We start from the raw sequence: 16,436 nt of genomic DNA on the forward strand, positions 1-16,436 counted from the left end.
CAGGGATGCCCAGGGTGGGGTTGGTGGGGGGTCTGGGCAGGGTTGGGATGGATGATCTTTGTGGGTCCGTTGCAGCTCAGGATATTCCATGATTCTGTGATTCACCATGGGAGCGAGCAACAGCTCCTTCAGCCCAGCAGGGCCTTCCCACCCCAGCCATTCCCCTGCCGAGCTGGAGGAGCCATGGCTGTGCTTTAACCTCAGCTCCAAACCAACTTCCGAGCTCCAGCTCCAGTGGGAATGCCTCCACTGACAGCCCTGAACCACTGCTCACCGTCAGGTCTCAGCTGAGGTATCATTTATGATCATCACATACCCAGAGCAAAACACCCTTGGTCTTAAAAAAGATCATCTTTATTTACATTTTTCCAGTTCTTTACATTTGGGGGGTTAAAACCCAGGACAAAAATACTCCCCAGAAGCCGTGGTAAACATGGAAAACTGCGAGTTTACATTTCAAAACCCAGTTATAAATTGCACAGAAGTCTTAGGTTGTACAGAGGCATCACAAATTGTTGTATAAAACCCCAAAATCTGTAAAGAGAACCACAGGATTAAAGAATTACAGCCACGAGTAGTGGTACAAGAAAGGGCACAAGTTTTGTGGGTTTTACCCTGCCAGTCTCTCTTGGGGAAGAGGGATGGGACATTCCTGTTGGAAACAGTTGCAAATATTTTAAAATCTAGAATAAAACCCAAATGGAGCCTAGAACACCCTGTGTCTCCTGTCTTGTGCTGGCTCAACAGGAAAATGTCCTAGCAGAAAATATTTATTTTTACAAAACTCCTGTAAGTTCAGTGGAAAGCTAAAAAAGAATCATTGTCCAAGAGAAAGAAGAGCCTTTGTATCCCCCAACTCTCCTTTCCCCATCTCCTGCAGGCAGTGGGACAGCAGATGCCAAAGTAGAGTTTGGTTTAGGACACAAACAACATTGAAAAAACCAAAGATATAGAGGTGGAACATGTGGAGAGCAGGAAAAGAACAAAACCATGAAGGACATAAAAGCATCAGGGAAAAAAAAGAACGAATGATATTTTTGGTGTTTTTCATTGAACACTGAGTTTGGAAACAATTAACTCACAAACTTCTCTCATGCCCCACTGCTCCACTTCCCCATTTCAAACAAACTCAAAAACAATTGCTATAAAAATCTGAGCCAGGAATTAGAATGAATCCCTGCGTGCTGAAGTTCTTTCCCCAGAGCTGTGATCAGAAAAATGGGCTTTTTTCCCCAGAGCTGGATCAACCCCTCCATCCTGCAGTCCTGGCCCATTTCAAAGGGCTCCATAAAACATCAGCAAGGCTCTTTGTGTCAGGCTCCACTTCTCTGCACAGCCTGGGACAGGCAAGGCAGGGCAGGAGGGTTGGAAAGCACTGATTGTCACTTGTCATGTCAATTGTCCTGCACAAGGAGGCTGCTCAGAGACAGCCCTGGGTGATGGCCTGCTGCACCCTGGCCAGAGCCAGCTCACAGGGCTGAGAGGGGCCCCTGCACAGCAGCTGGGCTGTGGAGCAGCCCTGGCCTCCAAAAGGATGCAGACCACCCTGAGGTGTAGCTCCTGCTCCCTCCACAGCAGCCGGTGGTGATGGACACTCCTCACCAGACAAGAGCGTTCCCATTTGCTCCCTGCTTTGCAAAGTGTACAGCAAGAGGTCCCAAGACCAGTTTGTAGCAAATATAATTTGGGAGAGCGACTTGAGGTGCACAGGAACACTGCAGAGACAGGGCACAGCACGGGCTGGGTGAGGGCTCCCTCCTCCACAGCCTCCACCACGGATGGGCCATTCCCAAAACAAAGGTGGAACAAGGAGGGCAGATGCTGGCTGGGAGTCTGGAAAAACTGCCCAGTGGCTCTGGCCACAGCAGCCAAACAGCAATCCCATTTTCCAGCCAAGGAACAGGGGCTGGACACATCAGCAGCAGCTCAGCCCCAGGGATGGAGGAGGAGCTGCAATTTCCCAGCCCTGCCTGCCTCTCCCAGAGCCTGGCTGGGTCAGGAGCCTGCAGCCCGACCCAGCAGGTCCAGAAGCATTGACAGCTCGTAGGAATTTTTCCAGAGGTGTGGAAGGGATTTGGGTTCAAGGATATGTACAGCCAACAGCAAGGAAGGCCATGGGAGCTGCAGACTGAGCCAGGCAAGACAGGTTCAGCCAAGTGGGAGGAAGAGGAGGAGCACTGGGGAAGAGCTGTACCTGCCTTTGGCCCATTGTGGATGAAGAATGCTGCTCATGGCAGGCTGGACCAGCCGGCAAAGGAGAGTCTGAACCATGGAAGCTGGGCAGAAGCATAAGCTGAGAAGAGAATGAAGAAGGATCTTTGTGTCTGAGACACAAATCACACCCCAGGCTACCTGCAGTGACGTTTAGGCAACACTTGCATGCTTCAGACATGGGATGACCAAAGTGGGGTTGTGGGGAGGAGCCTTCTTCCACTTTTAATAAGTTTACTTCAAATGGCTCTTTAGGAGAGGGATGGGGCCGGTGGTCTCCAGCCCTTCCAGCCAGACCTTGGCTATGCCATCTCCATCCTCCTAAAGGCAGAGTCTGTTCTCCCCCTCCTCCCCACCAGCCCACCCCTGCCAGCAGCAGGACCCCTGGGCCACTTGGACAAATCCTGGCTTCAGGACACAGGGCCTGGGAAGCAGCAGTGCAGTGGCTGCTCTCTCCAGAGCCAAGCCCACATGTGCCAAATTCCCTCCAGCCATGTGGAATTATGAGCCTGGCACTGTGGTCAGGCCACACCATGTTTGTTTTCCCCGAGCTGCCTTGGCAGAGTTCACCATCCTTCCTGGTGAGAGCAAAAAAAAATTCACTTCATTTTGTAAGAAATCAGCAAGGTGCATTCCTGATTTGGCATGAACAGGCACATGGATCAGCATCAGAAATGGATGAAAAAGCACAGCATTTCTCATAGAATAATTTATTAAATACAGCATTAAAATTTGTATTTCTGAATTCAATCATTAAAAACAACTTCATCTCATATATATATATATATTTATATATATTCAGGGACAATGACAATCACTCTATCATCATCGGTGCATGTTGTGCCAGCACTGCTCAGAACGGCACCTTTGCTACACTACCCTTAAAGCAGTTCAATGCTTAAAAAAAAAAAAAAAAATAAAAAAGCATTTGCAAAGAAAGAGTGCAAAGCAGGGCCTGTCCCAGCTGCCTGAAGGGTGTGCAGAGGTGGCTGAGCAAGGAGGCAGCAGCTGGAAATGCTCCTAAAGGTCTGTCAGGTATTGCCTGCCCAGCCTGGGGCCGTGTGGGGACCAGCTCTGAGGTGCCAAAGGTCTGGAGGCCACAACTCCAGCCTGCCTGGGCACCTGTGGCTCTGAAGGACGTGGCTTGTGGTTTCCTCAGCTTGGGCAGTCAATGCTAAACAAGGTGTGGGCAGGGGGAAAAGTGCAAAAGAAAAACTGCAAGAAAACCCAGCTTGTTCCCCTGACTGCCAGGTGCAGCGGAGGCTGCAGACGAGCGCAGCAGCTCCCACTCGGGCTGTGTTCATTGTCACATTCTGCTCAGGCCCAGGGGACACACAGCAAACCAGTGCCACTACAGGCCCCTGGCCCAGCACCCTGGTGGGCTGCCTGGGCAGGGACAGCCACTGCCAGGGACAGCCCCACGGAGAGGGGCCCCGAGGGAAGGGATCCCATGGGCAGGGCCCTGGGCAGACTCAGAGGTAGCATCAGACAGATTTTTGTGATTGATGGTCACGTAACTGCGGCCTGGGAGGAGAGGGCACCCTGCAGGGACATGGAGTGTGGTCGCCCTGCTCCAGAGTGAGCAGTGCTGTTGTCCTGTGTGCCAGGGCCCAGCAGTGAGCAAGGCTGGGCTGTGTCCCACAGGGCTCTGTGGGGAAAAGCCATCTGTGCTGGAAGAGGGCACTCCATCCCACACCAGGATCTTCCCCAGAGCTCACCAAGGCTCATCAGCAAGTGCCCCCACCAGTCCCCCCTGTGCCCATGGCCACTCACACTGCCAGTCACTCCCCCCACAGCTCAGGTACAGCGAGGGCTTGTGCTTTTGGCTTTTTAAAAGTCCCTGACCTTCCCAGCCTGCTTACTCCAAGAAACCTCCTGCTACCCTTAGGACCTCTGAGGACAAGGAGGAAGGGCTGTCAAAACCATTTGCAGAGAGCACACAGCCCCTAAAAGAGGAGAGCAAGTCCACACAGCCCAGCCTTCCCTTAGAGTGGAGCTGTGCCAAGTCAGGAGCATTTCAGATAAGGCATCGCAGGTGCTTTGATAGTAAAGCAGTTAGTGTTGACTACAGCACTGGAACTGGCTGCTGCCCAGGGCATCCCAGGGGCACATCCAGCTCCTCCAGCACTTGGTGCAGCAGCAGGAGACTGTTCAGTTTCCCAGACCTCTCCTACATGCATGCAGGCTGCTCTGGCTGCCCTTTTTGGTTTTTTACCCCCTCCCTAGAAAGAGACTTAAAAAGCCCAGGCCGGGATGTGGCAGTTCCCCCCCAAAGCAGCCAGAGAGACAAGAAGACGCCTTGTGCTGTACCAGACTTTGCCACAGGCGGGTGCCCCGTGGTGCCAGGGTGGGCAGCGCCGGCGGGGTCGGAGCAGGGGAGGGCTAATTGCCATTGCTGATGCTGGAGTTGGCACTGCTGCAGCTCTGCTCGTAGGATGGAGGTGCCTCTGTGGGGGAAAGGAAGAATGAGAGAGGTTATGGTGGGTGTTTGGGAGGTTCCCTTCACCCCAGTCTGTGTAACCCAGTGCAGAGTGAAGCAACACACACTCCCTGCCAGGGCCCCACAGCCTGCCTAGCTGAGGTACAGGGGGGTTTGTAGGATTCCAGCCAGCCAGTCCCATCCCTGCCCTGATGCCCATGGAGGATAAAATCACCACCTCACAGTCCTGTTGTGTTCTTCCCTTTCTTTCCCAAGCATCCTCCTCTCTTCCAGCACCTCCAGATCATTCGTGCTCTGTGTGCCCAAACCCAGGGCTGAAGTAATACATGGAGTGTTCTGTTACCCCAGTGCAAAGAGAGGGGGTGATTTGGGTACAACTGTGCTAACACTCACTGCTGGCCCTGCCACCCCAGCACAGCCCCAGGAATGCAGCACTCACTGCTGGCCCTGCCACCCCAGCACAGCCCCAGGAATCCAGCACACACTGCTGGCCCTGCCATTCCAGCATGGCTGCAGGAATGCAGCACACACTGCTGGCCCTGCCACCCCAGCACAGCCCCAGGAATGCAGCACTCACTGCTGGCCCTGCCACTCCAGCATGGCTGCAGGAATCCAGCACACACTGCTGGCCCTGCCACTCCAGCATGGCTGCAGGAATCCAGCACACACTGCTGGCCCTGCCACCCCAGCACAGCCCCAGGAATCCAGCACACACTGCTGGCCCTGCCACCCCAGCATGGCTGCAGGAATCCAGCACACACTGCTGGCCCTGCCACCCCAGCACAGCCCCAGGAATCCAGCACACACTGCTGGCCCTGCCATTCCAGCATGGCTGCAGGAATCCAGCACACACTGCTGGCCCTGCCACTCCATCATGGCTGCAGGAATCCAGCACACACTGCTGGCCCTGCCACCCCAGCACAGCCCCAGGAATCCAGCACACACTGCTGGCCCTGCCACCCCAGCATGGCTGCAGGAATCCAGCACACACTGCTGGCCCTGCCACTCCAGCATGGCTGCAGGAATGCAGCACTCACTGCTGGCCCTGCCACTCCAGCATGGCTGCAGGAATCCAGCACTCACTGCTGGCCCTGCCACTCCAGCATGGCTGCAGGAATCCAGCATGCTGGGATTTCCCCGAGCTGTTCCACCCTGGACACTTTCTCAGCTCCCACCCCCACAGGTTCAGACCAGCTGCAGGCCCACTCCACGTCAGACAGCAGATTTCAGTGACATCATTTTCCTGGCTATGCTCCCACCAGCCTCACCACAAGCCAAGAAGTTTTTCTACCAGTGGGAGGCTGAAAGCTCTTTTAAGAACAGGGAGATCTTCTCACAACAAGCCCAGGGCAGGCATGGGCGTGAATGTGGGAAGGACAGCTGGCTTTTACAGCTGGAAGAGGGGACTCCTCCAGAGTCTAAAGCAGGCAGAGAGATGTCACAATCCCCTCTGACAGCAGCCTGCAGCAGACTGATGAATCCCCAGATTGCCAGCAGTTCACAGCTAGCAGGGACTGCTGGTAGGAGCTGTTTCCCCCCAGCTGCAGATCCTGGGAGCGCTGCTCACCGTAGGGGTATCCCCACGTGCTGTACTCCGGGGGCAGGATGAGTGAGCTGGCTGTGGGGACAGGCACCACGTTCCCCTCAGAGTAGTAGGGGACAGTGGCTCCCGTGGACAGGCAGAGTGTGGGGTGGTTTGGGGAGCCCGTCTGCTCCGAGTCCGCCCGTATCTCCTGGAAGCTCAGTCCTGGGGCGTAGCTAAAGGGCTGCTGCTGGGAATGGCTTTTGGTGGGGATGGAGACATTGTCCATGGGGTGATAGCCACTGGCAGCCTCCTCTTCCTCTGGGGGGGCACTGGGGACCACCACAGATGGGAGGTGCTGGATGGAGCGGGAGGGGCTCAGCGGGACCCTGTTCACAGCAATGTTTCCAATGTAGATGGGGAGGGTGACAGAAACCTCTGGAGACTTGAGGGAAACCTGGAAGAGAAGGGAAAACAGTGGCATCATTATACATGGCAGTGGGAAGGTTCACCTGATGTCTGGACCACCCAGACCACACTGCTCAGCCTGGGAGGGGGCACAGAGCCATGGCCCAGCCCAGGGATACTCCAGATAAACTCACCTGGATGTAGTAGTCGATGTGAATGAGGCTGCAGCCCTGCAGAATGGACTGGGGCAGTGCTGGAACCAGGATCTGCTCCTTCCATTCTGCATGTTTCCAGGCTTTCACCCCTGAGCCTTCCACCTCGGCGATGGTCCTCAGGTCGTAAATCCAGCGCTTGGATTTATAGGCCACCTTCTGCACAGACAGGAGGAAACACAGCTTGCTCAGAGGCTACAGGTGGTCTTCTATCTCCCACAAATGTAAGCCAGGACACAACTGCTTTGTCAAATAGGCACAAGCCCAGACCAAACAGGCATGTTCCAGAACAGGAATACCCTTGTTGTGTGACAGACTGAGCAGGGATAACCAAGACAAGTTCTAGGTCCTCTTTCCCCAGGAAGGTAGAGAGGACCAGAGGTGCAGATTTGGCTCCTCGCTGCCCCAGTTTCACAGAGGCCTCCATGGGGTGGAGCAGCAGCACAAGCCAGAGAATGGCCCCACTGGACACCCACCTGGAGCAGACTGGCCACCACAGCGCCGGTGTCCCGGCCAGACTTGTTCTCTATGTCTGTGCGGAGCTGGATGGCCTGGCCCACGATGTAGCCCTTCAGGTCAGATGTGGCTGTCAGGATGATGTTGCCACTTTTCACAAGCTTGTAGTTGAACTTCTTGGTGATGGACATGGTGTTGGGCTGCTGCAGGATGGCAGAGACAGAGGGGTTGGCTCAAGAGAGTCAGAGAGAAAAACACTTCCAGAAAAACACTCAAGAGATTCAAAACAAGCAAGCAGAAATATTTACTTCTAAGAGGATGCAAAGAACCAGGAACATGGCAATGCCACAGACAACAGGTCTCACTTCTCCAGCCCCACAGTTCTACTGCCCTATTAGTTGCTTTCCCCTCCAAAGCAAGTTCCCCAAATCCAAGTGTCTCCAAGCACCTGAAGCTGTTGACTGACATGTCTCTCTGCATGCTGAAAATTCAGATAAGTCTTTCAGAGCAACACACACAAGAGTCAGAAATCACCTGGAGTAGGTACTGACAGCAAGGCAGGAGTCCTTGTCCTGCTCTTGCATAGTCACAGCAGGCAGTCAGAGCTGTCCAGCCACTCAGTGACTCCTCAGACAGCAGGACAAGGACAAGTGCTGAAGTGTTGGCATTTCCCAGCCATGCCCCTCCTCGTTCTTACCTCGATGTCAGGGATGTCGTTCAGGTTGAGAGGGCAGAGAACGTAGAAGATCTTGTTGCATTTGTAGTCCTTGGAGAAGCGAGGTGTGTCTATCACAGCTTTCACCTGATGCAGGACCTTGCCAAAAGGGCCTTCAAATGATGTAGGAGCAGAAGCTGGAGTTGAGAGAGAAAGAAGAGGTCATAAGGCTGAGCCAGGCCAGTTTCTGAACTGGAAGTATATGCAAAATCCAAGGTTTACAGGGAAGGGCCTTCAGCCACATCTTACCTGGCAGCAGGAACTGGAAGGGAAAGTTGTGCTCTCCAGCTGTCAGGACCCCTGTGGAAACAAGAGTGAAGTGTACATGGGACAGGCTGAGAGGCTGTTACCTTGGAATGTGTGATCTTCTGGGGGAGAGAGGCCTCCACCCAAGGAATCACACACCACCTGTTCTGCTGCCTACGGCCAGTGGACAGCACCAGAACCCATGGGCAGTGCTTGAGCCAACAGGAACACCTGCTGCCACCCACCCCTCCTTGGGACAGGAGAGGTTCTGTATGAAGATATCCTGTAAATTAGGCCATTTAGGGCAGGCTCTAAGGGATCCCAGTGCCACAGCAACTGGTTATCCCAGGCTATTGACACAGGACACAGAGCAAGGCTGCTGTGGGTTTATTTTTCCTCAAGTCTTCCCCCTGTCAGGCAGTCAGGGGGAATGTGAGAAATCACAGGCACTGTCTGAGGGTGGTAGGGAGTTCTGGTGGGCATCAAGCCAGTCCACCCCCAGCCACATACCAAGCCCTTCACAGACTGCAGAGGGTTCAGGATCTGGAACCAGAGGTCCACCCACCCCAGGACCCAAGAAGGGACCTGCAATACTTCAGCCAGGCTGCTGAGACAGCAGGAGCTCAGAGAAATATTGCCACAACATTAACCTTGGCACTTGTTTCCTTCAACCACTGCTCTGCAACAGCCTCAAGGGCACAGGGCAGAGCCAAGATCCAGTGCATGGCTGAAACAACAGATTCCTACTCTCCAACTCCATCCACCCTCCATCACTCCCAGATTCCCTCCAGGGCAGCGTGACAGCTGAACTGAACCCACAGAGTGATCCAGCAGCTCCTAAAGTTGCCTTCAGTAAGAAAACCACCGAGGTTTATCCATATTTGTTAAATCCATGCATACAAAAGAGGTTTTGTTTTTAAAGTGGCAGAGCTGAGAGGAGACTTGGATGCCCAGTAAATCGAGCCGTGTTTGTTCTGCTTTGTAGGATCATTGCTGGAAGTACAAAAAGCCCAGCTCTGGCTGATGCTTTTGTTGTTGCAAGACAGGGGGAGGCAGCTTGCCCGTTAGCAACGCTGGCTCTGCAGAGCTGACAGTAATCGAGTCCTGTCGTCAGGGGATTAAGTGGATTACGGGGAAGGGGGAGGTGGGGAAGAGAAGAGTAAATCCCCCCCACTGACACAGCAGCCCAGGCAGGACTTGGTGCATCACTCATGCTGTGAAAAGCTAGATCTCTGCTTCTCTGCTCGCTCAGCCACCCCATGGGGACAAGGCACAGTGAGTGTGTCCTGCCCGCAGTGCAGGGACAGTGGGATAAACAATCCAATCCAACACGCTCCTCATCGTGGATCCCTGCAAAGGGAGAACAGCAGAGATGTCTATTTGCACACTTTGGCCTCACAGAGAGGAGCTGGATTTGCTCATTGCTGTCACCTCCCTGGAGATTCCCCTCCCGTCCCCCAAACAAACCCGAATTATGTAGGCTAAAATGCAGCACCCGGCGCTGTCACCAGGTGGAGGCACCATGCCAGGCTCTGCCCTCGCTGCCAGCGCTGATGCTCAGAGCTGGGCAGGCCCGCAGGCAGCTGTGGGACAGCCTCTGATTTCCTTCTTGGGCAGCCTGGCTCAGTAAAGGTGCCAGGTGAGGTGCAGCAGGTGCCTCGGCTGGTTGGGTCCAGGATAAGGCCTGGTTAATGTGAATGACTCGATGAAGCCAGCCCTTGTTTGCTGCCCTGAGGGTTTCTGTCTTTTAACAGGCACCATTCAACATTGATCTTATACCCATTATCCCTACTTTTAGAAAGCAAATGGGTAACTGGAATACATCTGTCCTGTGCAGCTTCTGCATTGCAGTACAGGGACTCTCTCCACCTGACAAGGAGTGGAAGCAAGTCCTGTTCCTGCCCTGCAGAAGGGAGGGAGGTGGGAGTTCCAGAAGGTAGCGGTCACTGAGAGAATTCCACTGAGAATTTCCACCAAGAGAATTCCCAGCTGTGTGACATGCAGAGCCCCACATGAAGGTGCAGGCAGTAATTCTGAGTCTCCTACTAGGAGCATGAAACTTCACAGCCTTTCCAGGACCCTTAGGATGAGCCCACAGACTCCACCAAGTAAAAGTCCCTATTCTACATTACAGACAGCACCATCCAACAGGTCATTTCTGTCCAAGTCCTGCCCCGCTCAGGTGCACCAACAGAAAGCTGGGCTGGAAGTGAACCTGTGAGCACTTTCACAGTTTCTAACTCCCACAGCATCACTGAGCAAGGCCACGAACTCTCCCAGGAACACGTGTGGGCAGCATCACCCGCAGAGGATGTGGTTTGGCTCTCAGAGCCACTGTGTGACTCGCTGGCACTGAGGCAGTTTCTGCACATGTAGTCCAAGCTCTGAGCCGGTCACCAGATGGGAACTGCCCACAGGTCAGCCTAGACCAGCATGATGGTCCTGACCAAGCCCAAGTGCCCAAAGACCTGTTGGCTGTGACCCACTGAACAGCCTGCAAATCCCTCCTGCAGCTCCTGCCTGCAACAAGCTGCCCACAAGGCCTGGAAAAGGCCCTTCCTGCTCTTTGCAGCCAGAGAAGAGTTCCCAGACCAGCCACCCCAGACTGAAGCTGTGTCCTGCCACAATTCACACAGACCAAGGGCATCACAGCAGTGCCTGGCTTGTGGCCAAAGAGCCCTGACTCCAGTCCTGGTGAGCAGGGAGCCAGGGAAGCACGGTGAGCCCTGTTCTCCGCTCCACGGAGCAGGGAGATGCTGCAGGTGAGATAGGAGACTCCTGTGAAAGCACAGGCATGAGCCCAAGTGCCTGGCAGAGTGACAAGGCAGCAGAGCCCACAGGTGAGCTCAGGTCCTGCCTGCCTCCCACTGCACCAGGAGGAAAGGCAAATATTTAGCAGTAATTTGGGCTCCTTCTTGCTTCTCACGGCAGAGGCTCCTCCAGCATGGGCACAGCAAAGGCTCCACTTGCAACTTGGAATTACAAAACCATTTCTGTCTTCTGCCTGCTGCCTGGTGGAAAATTGGCAAATCCCAAACCAAGCACCCTTACAGTGGGAAGGGAGGTGGCAACTGCTTCTAAACTCTCCAGCTGGCAACTTTGTTCCAAAAGGCCGAGCTTTCATTTCCAAATGCTGACTAATCTTGCTATAATAGGGAAAATCTGCAATTTCCCTGGTCCCAGCTTCCCTGTGAGCATGGGCAGGGTACAGACTGACCTTGAGCCAACACCCAGGTACTTCTGCCATGGAAAACAGGAGCAAATGCCTCCTCAGCAAGGGACGCTTGCAGTGGCTGTGCTGGTGACACAAGGCAATGTGTGTCTCACCAGGCATTCATGCACCTTGAACAGATCCCCACATCAGAGCAGGGGAGATGCAGCATCAGACACAGTGTCCAGAGCCATCCCACAGCTGCATCCCCTGTGCAATTCCAGCATCCCAGCAGTAAGTGGAACACACAGCCCATGGGAAGGCACTCATCACCCCTGTCCCTCCAGCCCAGAGAGCTTCAACAATCCAAGACAATTAATGTGCTAATTCCATCTGCAAGTGGACTTTGCATCAGAGACCGTTGTTGGCAGCAGGCAGAGGTGAGCTGGTTTCCAACCGTGGTGGGGGCCCATGGCCATCCCAACATCTGGGAAGAGCAGCCCTTTCCATGCTCCTCCAGAACCAGAGGCTTTGCCAAAGCACCCCCAAGCCTGAGCAGGCACAGCAGGTCAGCAGGGGTTTAGCACTGCTTGAGGGGGGCATTGAGACCCCTCAAACAGGGGCTCCTGGGCAGCTCACAGACCACTGTGAGGGGACAGGGCTGTGCCAGCCACGCCGAGCCAGCACCTCCCCATTCCCAGAAGCCAGAACAAAGGCCACAGTGTCCTCAGATGCAAAAAAGCTTTTCCTGAAGTTTATGTGCAGCTAAAAATACCCTGAGAAAGTCATTAGGCAGCAGAGGCAGCAGGCTTAGCAGGGTTCTGCTGTGGGGCCAAACCTGCAGCAGCCTGTCCCCCTGATAGGAGTCAAGCCAGCAGAGATTGGCCACCCCCACACGGCCTTGGGAAACTTCCTCCCAAAAAATTCCTGGAGGGAAAGAAGCTGCTGCCCCAGACAGCCTGGAGAAAAACTCAAGTCCAGATAGCAGGAGCAGTAACAACACACTCATAGTGCAGAAGAACCTTGGAGATTTCCCTGGCTCCAGTAGAGACAGGTCTGGTCTCTCTCATTCATGGCTCCCCTCCGTTCCACACTGGGACTGGGGTTGTTCATTTGCACCATTGGATGTGGAGTCCTGGAACACTTCATTTACAGAAAAGAAATGCCTTGATCCAGAGGGCTGATGCCAAGTCTTCTGGACCCCCTGTGATGCTGGGTTGCCATCCAGAGAGACCCAGCCAGGCTGAAGGGGCTGGGCCTGTGAGAACCTTGGGAAGTTTGACAAGGCCAAGTGCAAGGTCCTGCACCTGGGTCAGAGCAATCCCTAGCACAAACACAGGCTGCACAGAGAACGGATGAGAGAAAAGCCCTGAGGAGAAGGGTTTGGGAATGTTGGTGGATGAGAAGCTCAGTGTGCCCCAGCCCTGTGTGCTGGTCCCAGAAACGCCCCCTCCCCTGGGCTGATCCCCAGTGTGGGCAGCAGGAAAGGGGGGATTCAGCCCCTCTGCCCCACTCAGGTGAGACCCCACCTGCAGAGCTGCCTCAGCCTTGGGAAGCACAGGAAGGAGCTGGAGCTGCTGGAGAGATTCAGAGGAGGCCATGGAGATGCTCCAAGGGCTGAAGCCCCTCTGTTCCAGAGCCAAGCTGGAAAAGCTGGGGGTGCTCACCTGGAGAAGAGAAGGCTCCAGAGAGAGCTCAGAGCCCCTTCCAGGGCCTAAAGGGGCTCCAGGAGAACTGGAGAGGGACTGGGGACAAGGGATGGAGGGACAGGACACAGGGAATGGCTTCCACTGCCAGAGGGCAGGGCTGGATGGGATATTGGGAATTAGGAATTGTTCCCTGGGAGGGTGGGCAGGCCCTGGCACAGGTGCCCAGAGAAGCTGTGGCTGCCCCTGGATCCCTGGAAGTGTCCAAGGCCAGGCTGGATGGGGCTTGGAGCAACCGGGGATAGTGGGAGGGGTCCCTGCCCATGGCAGGGGGTGGAATAAGGTGATCTTTAAGGTCCCTTCCCACCCAAAGGTTTCCCTGCACGCTTTGCAAATCAGCACAGTGCTGCACCACTGCATGGGAAAGCTGCCACCATCGTGCCCACTGGGGCTGAAATGACCACACGTGTGTATTTACACTGTTAAAGAAATGATCCAAGTCGAGTTTACTCCTCCACAGCTGCTGAAAGTGTCTGGGCTCTGGTCCGAGCAGTGCAGCCTTCCCTGGCTGGTGCTGCCAGGCCCCTGCCCTGGCAGAGCTGGCAGCCGGAGAAATCCCCAGCCCTTCAAAGGCATCATCCCTCCAGACCAAGGGGAAGCTCCCTGCCCACACCCTGCACTGCCTGCAGCTGGCTAAGGGCTGGGAAATGTCCTCCAACAGCCTCTGCCTGGCACTAGAACAGGGCTGGGCTGGGGCTCAGGAGGAGCAACCCCAAAGGAACAAGGACACAGCCCTGCCTGCTGTATCCCACCTATCCTCACAGGGCTGTCTGGCAGCTTTCTGTGCAAACAGCCCGGTCTGACAGCACTGGTGGGGCCAGCTCTGCTGGGCTGCACGTTGCAACCAGTGCCACTGCAGGGCCACTTGCCAAATCCTCCTCCCAGGCTGGCTGCTCCAGCCCCAGGGTCTCTGTCTGGAAGTCACAGGTGGTCACAGCCATTCTGCACAAGGGTCATGGCCACCAGGACAAAACAGGACCTTCAGGGCAGCAGAAGGGAGTCGGGAGGTGCCTTGGTCACACAGCAGACTCAGATGAGTCTCGTTCCTCTCCTGTGAAGGCTCACACTGCGGTGTGCTGGGACAGCCAGCCCAGATGTGTGACACACAGCAGGCTGCAGGCCAGGAACCACGGCGTGTGGCACAGCACACACCTCTGCCTCACCAGCCTTCACCCACAGCTACACACAGAAAAAGAGGTTAATAGTTCTCTTTGTCACTCCCTCGAGCCCCCAGAGAGAAGAGGCAGCAGATGATATCAGCTCTGTAGCCACCTCTAGGAGGCTGGAAAGTGTCCCCGCACCCCAGGCACAGGAGACAAGGAGTGGCTGCAATGGGCTCCTGCCCCAAGCCCTGTCCCTGCCCAGCAGTACCTGCCAGGCTCTGCTCCCTCCTGGATGCTCGGACAGGAACAGGCTGCACCTTTGGAGTACACAGATTTTTTGGTTCTTCAAGCAGAGGAACAGCAGGCCAGACCATATGGCAGTTTCTCCCTGGCTACTTAACAAGTGATGCATTAACTGTGTTGGCCAATTCAAGGAGTACAGAAAGGTGCCTGCTGGCCCCTGTGCCATCACTTGGAGCAATATGTCTCTTTCTTCCTGCTGCCTAAAGTCAGCCCTGGGGAAGGCAAGCTCCTCCAAAGGTGCCGAGTTAGACTAATTCTAGTGTTGCTGAAGCACAGCTTGAGTACACTCCTCTCCTGCTCAGAGAGCCAGAAAGCAGAAGGTTTGTGTTTTCCACTTTGGGGTGGAGAAACGAGCAGCCCTAGCTCTGCACTGTGCCACAGGACCCCAAGTCCCCAGCTACAGGCAGAGATGTCAGTCTCACTGCAATCCCAGCAGCCAGCACCCCACTCACCCTTGTCCTGCCCTCTCTCCTCATCCACTTTTGCAGCCAGAAAACTGAATGTTAGATATAAGCAAGGGGCCAGAGCTCTTTAGCTCTCAGGAGGCTCTATCAGAGCTGACAGAATGGAAGCATTAAGTCTGTGCCAGGGCACTTGAGGTGACACTGAGCCATTGCAGCTTTAGCACAGGACTCAACTCAGCCTCTGGTGAACTAAGTTAATACAGGGGATTACAAACTACAACAAAGGAGGGGAAATGCACACATTTGCTCGTGCCACCAGCAGGCACAGGTGCCACGGAGGGAGCAGCCAAGAGCCAGAAGAGCAACCTGCCAGCAAGCACAGGCAAAGCTGCCAGGAAAGCCTCAGTGTTCAGCTCCAAGGAGAGCTCTCCTGCTCTGTATGGCAGTGAGGGAGCACAGCCCCAGCAGGCTCCACGCTCCCTTTCAAGGCAGCAACTCACTTGCTCCAACTCTGCAAACACACAAACAGCAGGAACAACCTCCCCAGGTAATGCTGCTGAGATCAACCTTTCTGTAACACAGGATGTGCAGCAGAGTGCCCAGCACTGAGGTGAGGGCTCCACTGCTCATAAACCTCTGTGTCAGCAGTTTCCAGAGACATTCTCAATGAATTAGCAGGATCTAGCAGTATGGCAATGCTGCAAAAAAACCCAGAGGATTAACTGGTCTACTGAGGCAAGAAATTGGGAAGTGCTGAGGAAGCGGCTGTGATCCAAGGCAACTGCAGATCCCTCAGTGTGGATTTCCTGGGCTGAACCTGCAGCTACTGCTCCTGAACCCAGCAGCACAGTGTGGCCAGGAGCTGGCCCCAGAACATCCTTAGTGGCTCACCGCTGCCCACAGACACCCTGCTGCTCTCACCTGGGCTGTCCAAGAGCATCACCTGCTGCTCTGAGATCTCCTGCTCACACAGAACAAGCTGCACAAGTCTCACAATTCTGCTTAGTCAGGTCACCAAGATTTTTAAATTCCTCTGGGAGCCAGGATTGTTACCCTGTGCCAACTGCTGGCCATGAAGGTGTTGTGCCAGGCCGGCAGAGAACCACCCCAGGGAAGAGGTGATGCACAGCTGCCCCTTTTTAGCTCTTTGTGCAAGAAATCTGCCAGCAGAGGAAGCATGTGGAGCTGCCAGGAAATCCCTGCAGTGCCTTCAAGCTAACTAACAAGCTGCCAAAAGAAAGGTCAGCTGGAAATTACAGCCAGCTCCCTGCATGAGTTCAGCTCAGGTACAAGGAGGGAATGAAAAAAACCAAAAGTCTACCTTTGCATGCACAACCCTTCCACAGGGCAAGAGCTGTGTGTGCAGCTGGAGATGCAGGGAGGGGACAGCCCCGTGGGGGTACAGGCACATGATGGACCTGCTCCTCTCTGGCTGAACAAGGGCAGAGCCACAGCAGGGAGGGGGAGAGGAGCAGGAGGCTCTGCAGAGCTGAATCACTCCATTATATTGGATCAAGAGAAGCATCTCTGTGTCCCAGAGCAGCGGGTACAAGCGGTGC

At 54.7% G+C, this 16,436-nt stretch overlaps 1 protein-coding gene across 1 annotated transcript in view; it reads right to left on the minus strand.

Annotated features, from left to right (window-relative positions):
• Positions 1-332: 332 nt before the first annotated feature.
• The window catches only part of ARRDC1 (arrestin domain containing 1), a 37,401-nt gene continuing 21,297 nt past the window's right edge, over positions 333-16,436 (minus strand). The window contains exons 3-8 of the mRNA XM_053962412.1: positions 8,214-8,264; positions 7,947-8,101; positions 7,270-7,452; positions 6,776-6,952; positions 6,219-6,630; positions 333-4,658 (exon numbers count right to left, since the gene is read on the minus strand). Coding sequence (XP_053818387.1) covers positions 4,594-4,658; positions 6,219-6,630; positions 6,776-6,952; positions 7,270-7,452; positions 7,947-8,101; positions 8,214-8,264 — 1,043 coding nt within the window. The 3' untranslated portion in view covers positions 333-4,593. The remainder of the gene's footprint in view (positions 4,659-6,218; positions 6,631-6,775; positions 6,953-7,269; positions 7,453-7,946; positions 8,102-8,213; positions 8,265-16,436) is intronic.

This window comes from Vidua chalybeata, chromosome 21, assembly GCF_026979565.1.
Source record: "Vidua chalybeata isolate OUT-0048 chromosome 21, bVidCha1 merged haplotype, whole genome shotgun sequence".
In the NCBI taxonomy this organism is placed as follows: Eukaryota; Metazoa; Chordata; class Aves; order Passeriformes; family Viduidae; genus Vidua; species Vidua chalybeata.